The 13,904-nt window shown below is 33.6% G+C and overlaps 2 protein-coding genes across 7 annotated transcripts in view; one reads left to right on the top strand and one right to left on the bottom strand.

Annotated features, from left to right (window-relative positions):
- Positions 1-366: 366 nt before the first annotated feature.
- Positions 367-1,752, bottom strand: LOC131996005 (uncharacterized). Its single transcript, XM_059365410.1, has 3 exons — positions 1,714-1,752; positions 889-1,245; positions 367-828 (listed from the first exon to the last, which is right to left on the bottom strand). The coding sequence occupies exons 1-3, from the start codon at positions 1,750-1,752 to the stop codon at positions 460-462; spliced, it is 765 nt and encodes a 254-aa protein (XP_059221393.1). The 3' UTR covers positions 367-459.
- Positions 1,753-4,200: 2,448 nt separating this feature from the next.
- LOC106081712 (dedicator of cytokinesis protein 9) overlaps positions 4,201-13,904 on the top strand; it is a 93,756-nt gene continuing 84,052 nt past the window's right edge. For all 6 annotated transcript variants that reach the window (XM_013243873.2, XM_013243876.2, XM_013243874.2 and 3 more), the window contains exon 1: positions 4,201-4,528. In XM_013243873.2, coding sequence (XP_013099327.1) covers positions 4,430-4,528 — 99 coding nt within the window. In that variant the 5' untranslated portion in view covers positions 4,201-4,429. The remainder of the gene's footprint in view (positions 4,529-13,904) is intronic.

A 13,904-nucleotide genomic window follows, 5' to 3' on the forward strand; every position in this document is an offset into this window, starting at 1 on the left:
TTATGTACAAGCAATATCAATGCACAGACCGAATAAAACCAAATTTAATTAGTCAATTGGAATTATTTACATTTATGCGACGTTAAGTATTCTTCAGAGAATATGTAGAAAATTTATTAAAAAGTCGAATTTTTCGAAGTTTTTCCTTTTAATTATTTTATTACTAAGTTTCGGAGTCATCAACAAGTATGGTTTATTATTTACATTTTGTCTTTTGAGAAGGCTTTTAAAGGAATGTGGGAAAATTACACGAAAATTTTCGGTTTATTTTAACTTATAAAAAAAAATTATACAAAACCAAAGCACACAACGAAATCGATATTTGCTCACATCCATTTTTTTGAAAAAGGATTTTAAGATTCGCAATTAAATTAGCACAACTCACATTTACTAAACTCACTTCAAATCAACTGATATAAAATAATATTACGGAAGTATAACTCTAAAATTGGACTGAAATCAATAATATTGCTCCGCTGCGTGGGCATACATGCGTTGTTTCTTCTTGGCTTCGAATAGCGCTAACGTGATAGTCTCTACCAATTCATCCCTTACATTTTCATTAGTAATAGTTTGTAGTTCCGATTTGATAAAATTACAAAAAGCTTCATCCTTTTCATTCGAAGAAGTCTTATTGACACTGAATACATGTGGCAGGACATTGACTTCTGGTTCCACTACAACCTCTTCGTTTTTCATGCTGCAGCTTGCTACCGGCGTATGATGTCTTCGTTTGACTTTTTTAATTGGTTCTTCTGCAGATACATCGCTTTCATGAGCTTGCGATGATTCATAAGTGTCCTCCTCAAACTGTGAATAGTGTTGTTGCTGCAAATGAGTATTTATTTTATACAAAAGTTGTCAATGGAACACAAAGAAAAAACTTACCAATGAATTGAAGTTGGACTTTTCTTTTCTTACTTTTACATAGTCAAGCAAGAAATCTAACTCCTTGAACCAGTAGGTACATGGGACATATACATCATCTGGATTTACTGCATTTTGAGATTCTCTGGCTTTGGCAAGCTCCCGAGTAAACTGTCCACGCAAATACTGAAGTTTATTCTGTAGAATAAAAGAAAGTATTGAGTGGTATTTAATTCTCTTACTAGTGTAGTTGTGAAGTACTATAGCCAAAATATGATCTAACGCCTTGACTAGTTGATGTGCAAATAAACTGAAACAGTTTAAAACGTGCTTTGTATGGTCGGGACGAATCTTGGTAACCCACCACCAAGGATTCTGCTAGATATTTCCACAAATGAACTTAGTTGAAGTGCATAAGTGTACTCTACGTTCCAAATTTCTGCCAAATCAGGCAAAAAATGTAGCCTCTAAACAAGCATTGAAAAGAATACGACTTCTAAGAGCTGAAAAAGTAAAATCGCAGGACCACATTATATGGGAACTAGATGCAAAACTGAACCGATGTGCCCCTTTTGCAATCTGCAGGGACCGAGATCAATAAGTATCTATGCAAAATTTCAAGCGGGTATTTTATTCGTTCGGCCGCTCTCGTGATTTTGACACACGGAAATGCCTATTATTAATTAAGAATGTCAAAACGATTTGTTAAAGAAAAAAATGTGCTTTAAATTTTTAAGAAAATATGTCCTTAAAATAATTTTTTACTGATATTGTTTCTTTTTTTATTAAATTTATTTTGACAAGAATAATAATTTTTATGAAATTTTCAAAAAACAAAATAATAACAGCTGAGAGCCAAGTATTGTAAATAATTAAAGCAAACATGTTTTTATATTTTTATATTTTTGTATATTTTTATATTTTTTTTTAAAATTAAATTTTTTCTTAAAGATGTGTAGTTGTATTTTTTTTTTGTTTTAATTAATTTAAGAATTACAGATAATTAATTAATTAAGTAAGTAATTAATTGACAACATCCCTTTTGTCACGTTGACTAATTTGAGCCAATGGTTATGTATTGGCGTACCAAACGCGATATCTCATGAGCCTCTTCGGTTTGGACCCGTATGACACGTTGCTGCATCAGATTGAGGTCCACCTTCATGTCCAAAAACAATGGACCATCCTCGGAACGGACCTGAAAAAATAGAAAATTACATTTCATAAATTTATACAAAAAATTTAAATACAAAAAAAATATTTGTTTGAAAAATAGAGTGGATCATGAAAAGATTCACCAAAAGACCATAAATACTTTAGTTCAACTTTTGGGGTACTTTGGTAACACACGAGTCATTACAGAGAACAATTCCGCAGTTCTTACTAACCCAATACATTGTTAGGTTTTTTTGTGAGCTACCTTATTTCTTATATAAAATCCTTTTTTTTATTATAATTTTTATTTTACTCAACCCACCTTCCTTGTCGATATGACCTCCATAAATGGCCAATGTTGCATTGACATGTGTATTGGGATCCAAGAATAACACCCCCCTACGATTGAGGGCTCAAATATAGAAATAGGCTCATATGGGAGCTATTTCAGTTGATGGACCGCATAGCATAGTCAAATCGAGAGATTCATATGGAAGCTATATCAGTTTACAGACCAATTCGGACCCCAATTAGCATAACTGCTGGTTGTCATAGGAGAAATTTTTTATTTTTTTTTTTATTTTGGGAAATTGGTTTATTTGTTTATTTGCGATACTTGACAGGAGTGTGGAGAACGTAGTCAAATTTCAGTTCAGCAGCCAAACTGGTTGAGAATTTCGCCATCTGCTGCTGCTCCAGATGCTGTTGTTGTTGTTGCGAGTGTTGCACATATGGGTATGATGCCTCATAGGTATCATGGCTCATAGGATCCTGCCACCCTGCCATCATGGGTGACGAAGCATTGCGGCATTTGTTGATGAGCTGGTCTTATTGTGGTCTTGTGGTCATTATTCGAACTGGCATGTATGACTTCACGGTGGTGCCACTTCCAAACCAAACGCCGCGCAATGGGCACATTAAGAGTTTGGCATTGGCACCGATTTCTTGATTTCTTTGCTTTGTTAAATTCATGATGTATGGAATGTATGTTGTATTCTGGAATCTTTCAAAATCTAAAATCTCAACTTGAATGCTAATTGTTGGGCTTTCACCTGGCCAGGACTTAGAATTAGTGTTAGTTGGTTGTTAGTTGTTATTATTTTGTTCTTGGTTGATGTTTGTTTTGTCTGATGACAGTTGGAATGTAATAATGGAATAATGGAATGGAATATTGGAAATATGGAATATGGAATTCGGGAATGGGCTTTCACTGAACATACCCGGTTTCGAAAAGCTCTCTCCGGGTCCGCTCTCCCGCTCCTCCAATTCTCCCACCCACTTTCGTTGCGATCGCCGAATTCCTTGCCCACTTTCGTTGCGATCGCCGAATCCTCCATTCTCATATAATTCTTAAACAAACAACATGTGTTGCTGTCCCATTCTCCCATTCTCAATATTTTAAAGTATTAAAACTTACCGACTCAAAGTCAAATTGGAATTGAAACAAATTGGGAGTCATAATTACAAAAAAAAAAAATAAATAATTAAATAACACACGTGCGTTTGAATGTAATTTGTAAAGACGCAAACGATTTCTACAAATAATAAAATATTTATAGATATATGTGTGTGTGCGAGATTATATTAAATATGAATGAAAAAATAAAATATTGTATTTGCTTTTAAATGAAAAAAGTGCTTGAGTGTTATTCTATGGTGGCAAAGTTTATACTGCTGTTTTTGCAATGTGATGCTGTGCTTTGTTTGTATTAAATTGTTTGCTAGCAGATGGAAATTCTGAAATTTTTGAGTGAGTTTTTGCAAATGCAAAGCCTTTATAAGGTGTTGTGTGTATAACATCTTTTAACGTGTGTGCAGGTGTGTGTATCAAGAAAGCCGCTTAGAATCCCTTGGTTTTTTTATTGGGCAGCAGATGACAAGCTAAAAAGCTCAAAAAATATAAATGAAAAATAAAATAAAATTTATACATAAAAATTGTATGTATTAAAAAAATATATACTAATATCTAATCGAAGTCTACAACAACAGCGCATAAAGAAACAGACAACAAGGATTACTCATCACGTCATCATCTCCAACAGCATTCTTTTCAAACAACCGAGGACGGGCTCAGACACATAAACAAACTTGTTTGTGTTGTTTGCAACAACCAATTGGGAGTTGGGGAACATCAATTCAATATTTTTGTTGTTACTGCTGTTGCCGCTCTCCACATTCTAACCCTCCCTTGTTTATGAATGGTTTTCATATTTGCGCACAAAAATAAAAACAAAAAGAATAAGAATCTAAAAATAGTTGCAAAAATATTCTTTGAATACTAAAGCATCACAAAACAGAGGCAGAAAAAAGTAGTAGATGCCCGAAAAGGTATACATTTCCCCCTACCTTGGAATTTTTTAAGTGCAGTGTGTGTTGTCTTCGTCATCATCGTCCTTAAAGTGAAGCTATGACAGAACGAAAGTTTACCCGAGCTTTAAACAAGCCGGGCATGGCGGCTCAATTACGCGAAACTGTATCGCAGGTGGTTCGAGAGAGTGCAGTGTTGGTAAGTGTTTGAATCTTTGATGTGATCAGTAAATACTTTATTGTGATACAAATTTTTAAAAATTTGTGATAGTTAATAATCTTATGAAAATAAAAAGTAAATGAAAATAAATTAAGAAAATGACATCATAAGATTTATGGGCTGCTAAATTTTTCCCAAACAATTCCGTATTTTAAGAAAAAACTTAAAGGATGTGAAAACGAGAGGAAAGGGCTAGATTTTGACATTTTGAAGATGTACCTTGTCAGTTTCTCCAGCTATCAATTCTATGCCCCGAACGAATCAGCTGACCCAAAGAATCTGGCCAAGGTTGGCTACCACTGCATACAAATATGTGGCTACAACAAGGGCCACGGGGTCTTCCCATCTTGACACCTAAAGTACCAGAACACGCCTGATTCGGAAGCAGGATGCAATTTTTGAAATTCTCGCTATAGACCATGAAGATCCCAGCTGACGTCCATGCGCGGTGGTTACTTGTCCACAAAATGATGATTTGGGTGGCTGCTGCTGGTCCCCAATAACATAATTTACTCGGTAGCACTGTCCAACCTGGAGGCTGTCTTTTGAAGGTCTGAAATTATTGCTCTACCGCTCTGGGCAGTTGTTGCCTATCCTCAAGATATTTTTAATGGCTTCTATGATACCACCACATATAATTGTGTCTTGGTTAAGTCCTCATAAACAAAGTGTCTTGGTTAAGTCCTCATAAAGCTTGGCTTGGCTTGTCAAAAGCAACAAATATCATCCCATGGCATATTTTAACGTGGTTGGGACCCGTCAGGGGTAGAGCCTTAAGCGACTAACCTTGTGAGAAAGAAAACCGTCCATACGATACAGCTTTGCTCGAATACTTTTCCTGGCAGCCCTTGCATATGAAGGACTCTATCGGGTCAATTCGGTTCGTATAGGCTGCATGACGTTGCGCGTGGGAATCTCGCACAATGATTTTTGTAAGAGTGACACTGGCTTTCCTTTTTGGGGAGGTGGTTTGTATGTGATCTTTGTAGGTGATCTTACGAACGTGCCTCTAGGAAGTCTCCTAGGATTCCTAGAAGGACGGGGTGGTTCCGTAGAGAGTTGTAGTAAAATCCTGCAAACATAGGTGTATGTCCATAGTGACATGGGGCGGATTAATATCCGCACCCTCTTTTCAACCTAACCTAGAGAACTAAAAGAGTGCCCAGAGACAGGTTATGGACCCTGTTCTTGTACCTCACTCCCGGTACATTAAAATTCTTTGTCATTAATGTAGAAATTTTGTAGGGTTCTAGAGCAAACCGCTAGACCCTTGGCGCTTTTGATGAGATTTCTAATTTGTAAATTGTGATACTTAAAATTCAGCTCGGAGCCAAGCTAAGCAACGAATGAACCGTCTTATCCCCCTATGACTCTCGTGTTGGTCAATAAATTGAAGGTTGAACAACAACCATGTCATGTCGTCAAGAGGGATTGTAGCCCTATCATCCCTTCTACCGGGTCGGGAGCTACTTGACAGTAAACCACAAACTATCAATACCGCCACTTTAGATAAAGTTCTTGTTGTTGTAGCAGTGTGTTGTATCCTGAGGCGGCAGCTCTTGCCGAAGAAGTTCTTCAAGCACTCAGGTCATAAATTCCCAATATCGCCATTTGGGATAGGATTTTTTTCATAATTTCTATTTCAAGAAGTATTTCAAAAGTTTTTAATATTAACACATAAAAAATAGTATGTCACCAGCTCATCCAAAGTTACAAAATGTTTGTATGTGGGAAATCTTTTTTTATTTCCGAAAAAGGGTGTGTCATTATTACTTACACCAGCTTGGTTTTCAACTTCATTTTCATATCAGGGGGGTGTTATAGGATGGGCACTCTATGTTGTTGGTGTTATGCGTGCATTTTGCAAAGACTACAAACACAACAGCAACAAGAATCAAACGACGAGTAGTTTGTGCATGGCTGGTTGCATTTGCCGATTGTGTCCGTGTCCACCAACCAACCAAACAAACAACACAGCACAGCACACCTTCCTTACACTGCCCACTCTTCGTTACATTCGGTATTTGTCATCATTTTGCGTGTGGCCTTTATCAATGCTGCTGTCTGTCGGTCTGTCTGTCTCTTATTGCTTGCTCCATACACGAGTACATAATTTATGGATGGGGATGGGAAGAAAAGCACAAAAACATAGTTTTTTTTTTAACTTTGTTTACTACACATGACTACTCTGCTGCAGCAACTCCCAAGATTATTGACCTCTTTAAAGGGTTTGATAAGGAAATAAACAAATAACATTTTGTTTTTCACCGGAAATGAAAGATGTTTTTTTTCGTAGAAATGGAAGTTTTTGCAAAAATTTTCAGGGAAAATGATAAATGCAGGGAAAAAAGTGTTTATTAAAACAGATAAATAAGGGTTACCCACAAATAAGCTTACTGGACAAGGGTTGCCATATGAAGATTATAATGCAGTACAGCTGAATAAGGTTCTCCTTAACAAAAATTTAAGTCAGCTTGATTGATTGAGTTTTCTTAAAGGAAATCCTTAATTTAGTCTTACCGATTTAGGGGTTTTCTATAAAAACTTCAATTCAGCCTTGCTGAATAAGGTTTACTATTAGAAAACTTAAATTCAGCCAGGCTGAATAAGTTTTTCCGTAGGAAATTTTCAATTCAGCAAGGCTGAATTAGTTTTTCCGCAAGAAAACTACAATTCAGCCTGTCTGAATTAGGTTTTCCATAACAAAATACTTCAATTCAGCCTGGCTGAATTAGTCTTTCCATAGCAAAAATTCAATTCAGCCTGGCTGAATTAGTTGTTTCATACGAAAAATTCAATTCAGCCTGGCTGAATTAGTTTTTCCATAAAAGAACTTCAATTCATAAAATTCGGCTTGGCTGAATTAGTTTTTTCATAGGAAAAATTCAATTCAGCTTTGCTGAATTAGTTTTTCCATAGGAAAAATTCAATTCCGCCTGTCTGAATTAGTTTTTCAATAGGAAAAATTCAATTTAGCCTGGCTGAATTAGTTTTTCCAAAGGGAAAATTAAATTCAGCCTGGCTGAATTAGTTTTTCCATAGGAAAAATCCAATTCAGCCTGACTGAATTAGTTTTTCCATAGGAAAACTTCAATTCACCCAAGCTGAATTAGTTTTTCCAAAGGAAAACTTCAATTCAGCAAGGCTGAATTAGTTTTCCTATTGTAAAACTTCAATTCAGCCTCGCCGAATTATTTTTCCCAGCTGAAAAATTCAATTTAGCCTTGCTGAATTAGTTTTTCCATAGGAAAACCTCAATTTAGCCTGGCTGAATTAATTCTTCCATAGGAAAACTTCAATTCAGTCTGGCTGAATTAGTTTTTCCAAGGGGAAAACTACAATTTCAGCCTAGCTGAATAAGTATTTCCACAGGAAAATTTCTACAGAGCCTGGCTGAATTAGTTTTTCTTGGGAAACTTCAATTCGTCTTGCTGCAGATACTTCTTCTGTAAATGGAATGATAAAATTGATATACCCAGATTCATGGCGTAGCACTTAAATTGGTCTTAGCGCCATAAGACTTGGCTTATTAACTCATGCAGAATTATGTGGAATTTAGGCTATAAACATTTTGTTTCTTACACACTGTAATTAAAAGTTCGGTGAAGATTTACGCTTATAAATTTAAGGCTCGCCTGTGGTTAAATATTTTATATTTTGCTTAAAAGTCGTAGACAATAATTTTCTCTCTTCCGTACCAAAAGTAAAACACAATCTACAAATGTATGGAAATGTTTTATTTTCTTTGTTCTAAAACATTTTACACCTCTTATTCTCCTACACATTTTGCTATAAATTTTGGATTAAAATCTAAAATTTATAGCTATACAGGTAGAACATGACAGGCTTGGCGACATTTCCCTTTGATACGAATGCTCTTTCCTACTCTCTAAAACATTCACCATTACATTCCTATTTTGAACTATTTTTAAAGTTTCCAATACAACATAGTGTATTGACATCAATACATGATGGCTATAAAACAAGGAAATTCCTTTGTGTTATTGCTACGTGCATGGCAACTTGTTGATGTATTAAGAATTGGATCAGAATTTATGAGGCCATAGAACACCTCTCTATTAGGAAACATGTGTGTATTGTGAAACTCCAGGGATTAACATAAATTGGGTAAAATACATAAAATTTATTGGTTGATTATAAAAAAATAAAAAATTTTAATTATAAATCAATTTTTTAAAAATCGATAGTGTAAAATTTTTTAGTGAGTTTTTTTTTTATAAAAAATTCTATCCAAATTTTTTTAAGATAGAAGCATCTTATTTCTAATGCTTTCAACAAAATTTTATTTCTATAGAAAATTTTGTAAAAATTTTATTTCTATAGAAAATTTTGTCAAAAATTTATTTCTATAGAAAATTTTGTCAAAATTTTATTTCTATAGAAAATTTTGTCAAAATTTTATTTCTATAGAAAATGTTGTCAAAATTTTATTTCTATAGAAAATTTTGTCAAAATTTTATTTCTATAGAAAATGTTGTCAAAATTTTATTTCTATAGAAAATTTTGTCAAAATTTTATTTCTATAGAAAATTTTGTCAAAATTTTATTTCTATAGAAAATTTTGTCAAAATTTTATTTCTATAGAAAATGTTGTCAAAATTTTATTTCTATAGAAAATTTTGTCAACATTTTATTTCTATAGAAAATTTTGTCAAAATTTTATTTCTATAGAAAATTTTGTCAAAATTTTATTTCTATAGAAAATTTTATTTCTATAGAAAATGTTGTCAAAATTTTATTTCTTAGAAAATTTTGTCAAAATTTTATTTTGTCAAAATTTTATTTTGTCAAAATTTTATTTATATAGAAAATTTTGTTAAAATTTTATTTCTATAGAAAATTTTGTCCAAATTTTATTTCTATAGAAAATTTTGTCAAAATTGGTCCTTATCATGTTGACCACCCTTTTTATCTGATGAGTGGTGGAATGACCGGTCCTAAATTCGTACTAACAGTCATTAATCAAATTATTCTCCTCTAGAATTTATTGAAGCCTGTGAAAGATAATCTTTTCAAACAAATTTCTCAATGAGCTTAAAAGACTGATTGGTCAATAGTTGCATGGCAGCCGTCCATATTTACCCTTTTTCTGTATCGGGATAACTTTAGCCAGTTTGAAACTTTGGAAAATAAGATCTTGAAATGCAGAAATTAAAGACTTGCTAGAAATTCTAGCGCTGAATCAGGCAGATTCATTATAAGAATATTGTTAATCCCATCAATTCCAGGGCCCTTCGAGTTCTTGAGATAGGAAATAAATAATTTGATTTCACCAACAGATGTCTGAGTAAGAGATTCCGCATTCGATGAAACTTCCTCTTCTAATATTCTAACTGTAGAGTTGACCCTGTGTTCCATTGGACTAACATGGCTGTGGTAGTCATGTGAAATCTCTCAAACTGATCAGCAATACGATTAACCTTTTCTTGATTGCTGCAGACCTCTTAGCCATCTACGACCCAACTTCATAGAATTTTTTCTTTATTTCATAGAAAATTTTGACATTTTATTACTGTAGAAAATTTTTTCCAAATTTTACTTCTTTAAACATTTTGTCAATATTTTATTACACCGGAAAATTTTGTAAAAATTTTATTTTTATACAAAATTTTATATCTATAAAAATTTTTTCAAAATTTTATTTCTATGAAATTTTTGTCAAAATCTTATTTCTAACGATAATTTTTTCAAAATTTTATTTCTGTGGAAAATTTTGTTGAAATTTTATATCTATAGAAAATTTTGTTAAAATTGTATTTCCATAGAAATTTTGTCAAAATTTTAATTCTATAAAAATTTTTGACAAATATCTTTGCATGATTCGTTTGTTCTGTTTCTGTTGGAATTTTGTCAAATTTTTGGTATACATTTTTCAAAGTTTTATTTTTACAGAAACGTTTACTCTACACACCCTAGTGTACCTTAAAACACATGTGTTTGTTTAAATTTATATACCTTACTCGCGCGATCTATAGAATTCCATGTTTTGTCGTTTTTTTTTTATGAATACTTAAAACGACATTCGTTTTGTGTTTCCAAATGAAAAAGAAAAAAAATGAATTTTTTGTTTGTATTTTTATGACTTGTTTGAGAGATGACTTCCCATCATATTTCGGAATTATAAACAAATGTGTTATATATAATGAATACATGGGTGAAATGCATAAACCGGGTCATGCTAAAATAACGATAACAAAACACTAATAAATATTTTGCAAAAAAAATCGAAATATTGGAAAACGTTATGTAAAACATAACTGACCTAAGAGTTTACGTTTTTATACCCACCACCATAGGATGAGGTTATACTTATCTAGTCTTTCGAAATATTGAACTAGGACCCCATAAAGTAGATATATTCTTGATCGTCTCGAAATTCTGATTCCAACTAGCCATGTCCGTCCGTCCGTCTGTCGAAATCATGATAACGGTCGAACGCGTATAGCTAGACGCTTGAAATTTTGCACTGATACTTTTTTATTGATGTAGGTCGTTGGGGGCCATATCGGTTCCGAGCGCGTAGAGCTAGACGCTTGAAATTTTGCACAGATACTTTATATTTATGTAGGTCGTTGGGGACCATATCGGTTCAGATTTGGATATAGTTCCCATATAAACCGATCTCACGATTTGACTTCTTGAGCACTTGGAAGCCACAATTTTTGTCCGATTTGGCACATAGTGTTGTGTTACGACTTCCAACAACTGTGCTAAGTACGTTCAAAATCGGTCGAGAATCTGATACAGCTCCCATATAAACCGATCTCCCGATTTGATTTTTTAGCCCTTGGAAGCCGCAATTGTTGTTCGATTTGGCTGAAATTTTGCACATAGTGTTCTGTTTTCACTTCCAACAACTGTGCTAAGTACGTTCCTAATCGTTCTAGAATCTGATATAACTACCATATAAATCGATCACCCGATTTGATTTTCTTGAGCCCATGGAAGGCACAACTTTTGTCCGATTTGGCTGAAATTTTGCATATAGTATTCTGTTATGACTCCCAACAACGGAGCCAATTACGGTCTAAATCGGTCTATAACCTGATATACCTCTCTTATAAACCGATCTTTCGATTTGATTTCCAAAGCCCCTGGAAGCCGCAATTTTTGTCCGATTTGGCTGAAATTTTGCACATATTGTTCTATTTTGACTTCCTACAACTGTGCCAAGTACGGTAAAACGATCACCCGATTTGACATCTTTAGCCCCTGGAAGCCGTAGTTTTTATCCGATTTGGCTGAAATGTTGTCCATGGTGTTCTATTACGACTCCCAACAACTGCGCCAAGTACGGTTCAAATCGGTTGGGAACATGATATAGCTCCCATATACACCGATCTCCAGATTTGATTTCTTCAACCCATACAAGCCGCGATTTTTTCCGATTTGGCTGAAATTTTGCATATAGTGTTCTGTCCTGTTCTGTGTCGGTCCAATTCGGTCTATAATTAGATATGCTCCCATTTATTAGCAGAATCCATAGTGGTGGGTTTCCAAGGTTCGGTCCAGCCGAACTTAGCACGCTTTACTTGTTATATTTGCCAATGGAGAGATGCATTTTCTTCTTAGGGAAGTCAATGTTCAATTGAAACAATTTCAGCTGCGTTCTGTCATTTACCAAACAAAATTAGAATTTTCCCCATTAATTGTGTCCGTTAAACAATTATCCATTTTCAACAAGTTCTTCTAATAATATCCCTACGATTTCAAATGTTTTAACACAAATTTTACTATCGGCTTCATCTGTGTACCTGCGACTGCATTTGTAGTAATTTTTCTTACTTTAGTGCTCTTGACAGATTCTATGTTTTGGAGGTCGAATGGGGAAATTTTCTGCAACAAATCCTTACGATTAAAGCTATGTTCACAACAATTTTGTTGTCTGCATCATCTTTGTCTCTACCAAAAAATTTGAAGCCAAGTCGGTATGCAAAGGTGGTCTATTTTCTCTCTACTACCACGAAATCTATGATTTTTTCTAGCAATTCCTAGCGACAATAATTTAGTTGTCTACATCATTTGTGTCTCTACGAACACGTTTGTCATCAGATTTACATAGGCTGCCAATACAGATTGTTTGGTTCCAAGGTCGAAAGCTCAGGCGGCAAACCATCGACTACTGCCGCATTGTTTTTCATTCAGCTTTATGTTATACAATACATAAAGCTGCGTTTTAAGTGTGATTCTCACTCAAAATTTAGAACATCGAATACTAATTTTCCCCTGAAGAAGGTTATTATTTTTCTTGTAATGGCAATATATTATTTGATATCGAATTTTATTTTGCCTATAAACATTCCAAACATAAATCTAATGGACCTCCTGCTAACCAAGTAAATCGGTTTCGCTTGATATGTCCTCCTTTTATACATAGATATGTATATACATGATAATTCATATGCATACAAACAGAGGTAACCCCTTTATGAATAACAATACAAACTAATAATAGAATAATAAGCGACAACAACAATGTAAACAAATAAAACATAAAGTCACGATGGAATCACAAAAAGTAAGTCAGTCACTCAGTCAGTTGGTCGATTAATTCAAAAATCTGCCGTTTGTATTATGCCCAGTTTTTTTCCAAAGAATTGCTGTCAACTATTCCCCTCCCCAAAGCGGAAGTTTAAAATGTTTACATGGCACATCCATACACTGCTTGCTGTTTGACCATCATCATGCGTTTTGGAACGCTGATGTTTGCTTTAATACTCCCAAATGTGGACAATGGCAAAACAAATTTTAAATATTTGTTGAATATTGCTAATTACCGGTCCGACGGCCACTACTTGTTAGACGAAAAATATTTAGCATAAATATTAGTGGGTTAAAAATATTGGGTTGCCCAAAAAGTAATTGCGGATTTTTTAAAAGAAAGTAAATGCATTTTTAATAAAACTTAGAATGGACTTTAATCAAATATACTTTTTTACACTTTTTTTAAAGCAAGCTAAAGGTAACAGCTGATAACTGACAGAAGAAAGAATGCAATTACAGAGTCACAAGCTGTGAAAAAATTTGTCAACGCCGTCTATATGAAAAACTTTTTGGGCAATCCAATAAATTAAATAACTTTTTCAAATAAAGCCCAAAATCAATAAAACTGGTAAAAGAAATACTGGTAAAATAAAAATAAAATTTCGACGAAATAAATGTCGAAATTTTATAATAATCAAATTTTCTAGAGTTGTATATAACATTGTAACAAAGTCTTAAATAACAAAATATAAAAAAAAATTAAAAATGGAAATAGTTTTTAAAGAAAAATAATTTGATAAATTTTTTTTTATAAAAATTAAAGTTAGATTAAATTTTTATAGAAATAAAA

This window comes from Stomoxys calcitrans, chromosome 3, assembly GCF_963082655.1.
Source record: "Stomoxys calcitrans chromosome 3, idStoCalc2.1, whole genome shotgun sequence".
Lineage (NCBI taxonomy): Eukaryota > Metazoa > Arthropoda > Insecta > Diptera > Muscidae > Stomoxys > Stomoxys calcitrans.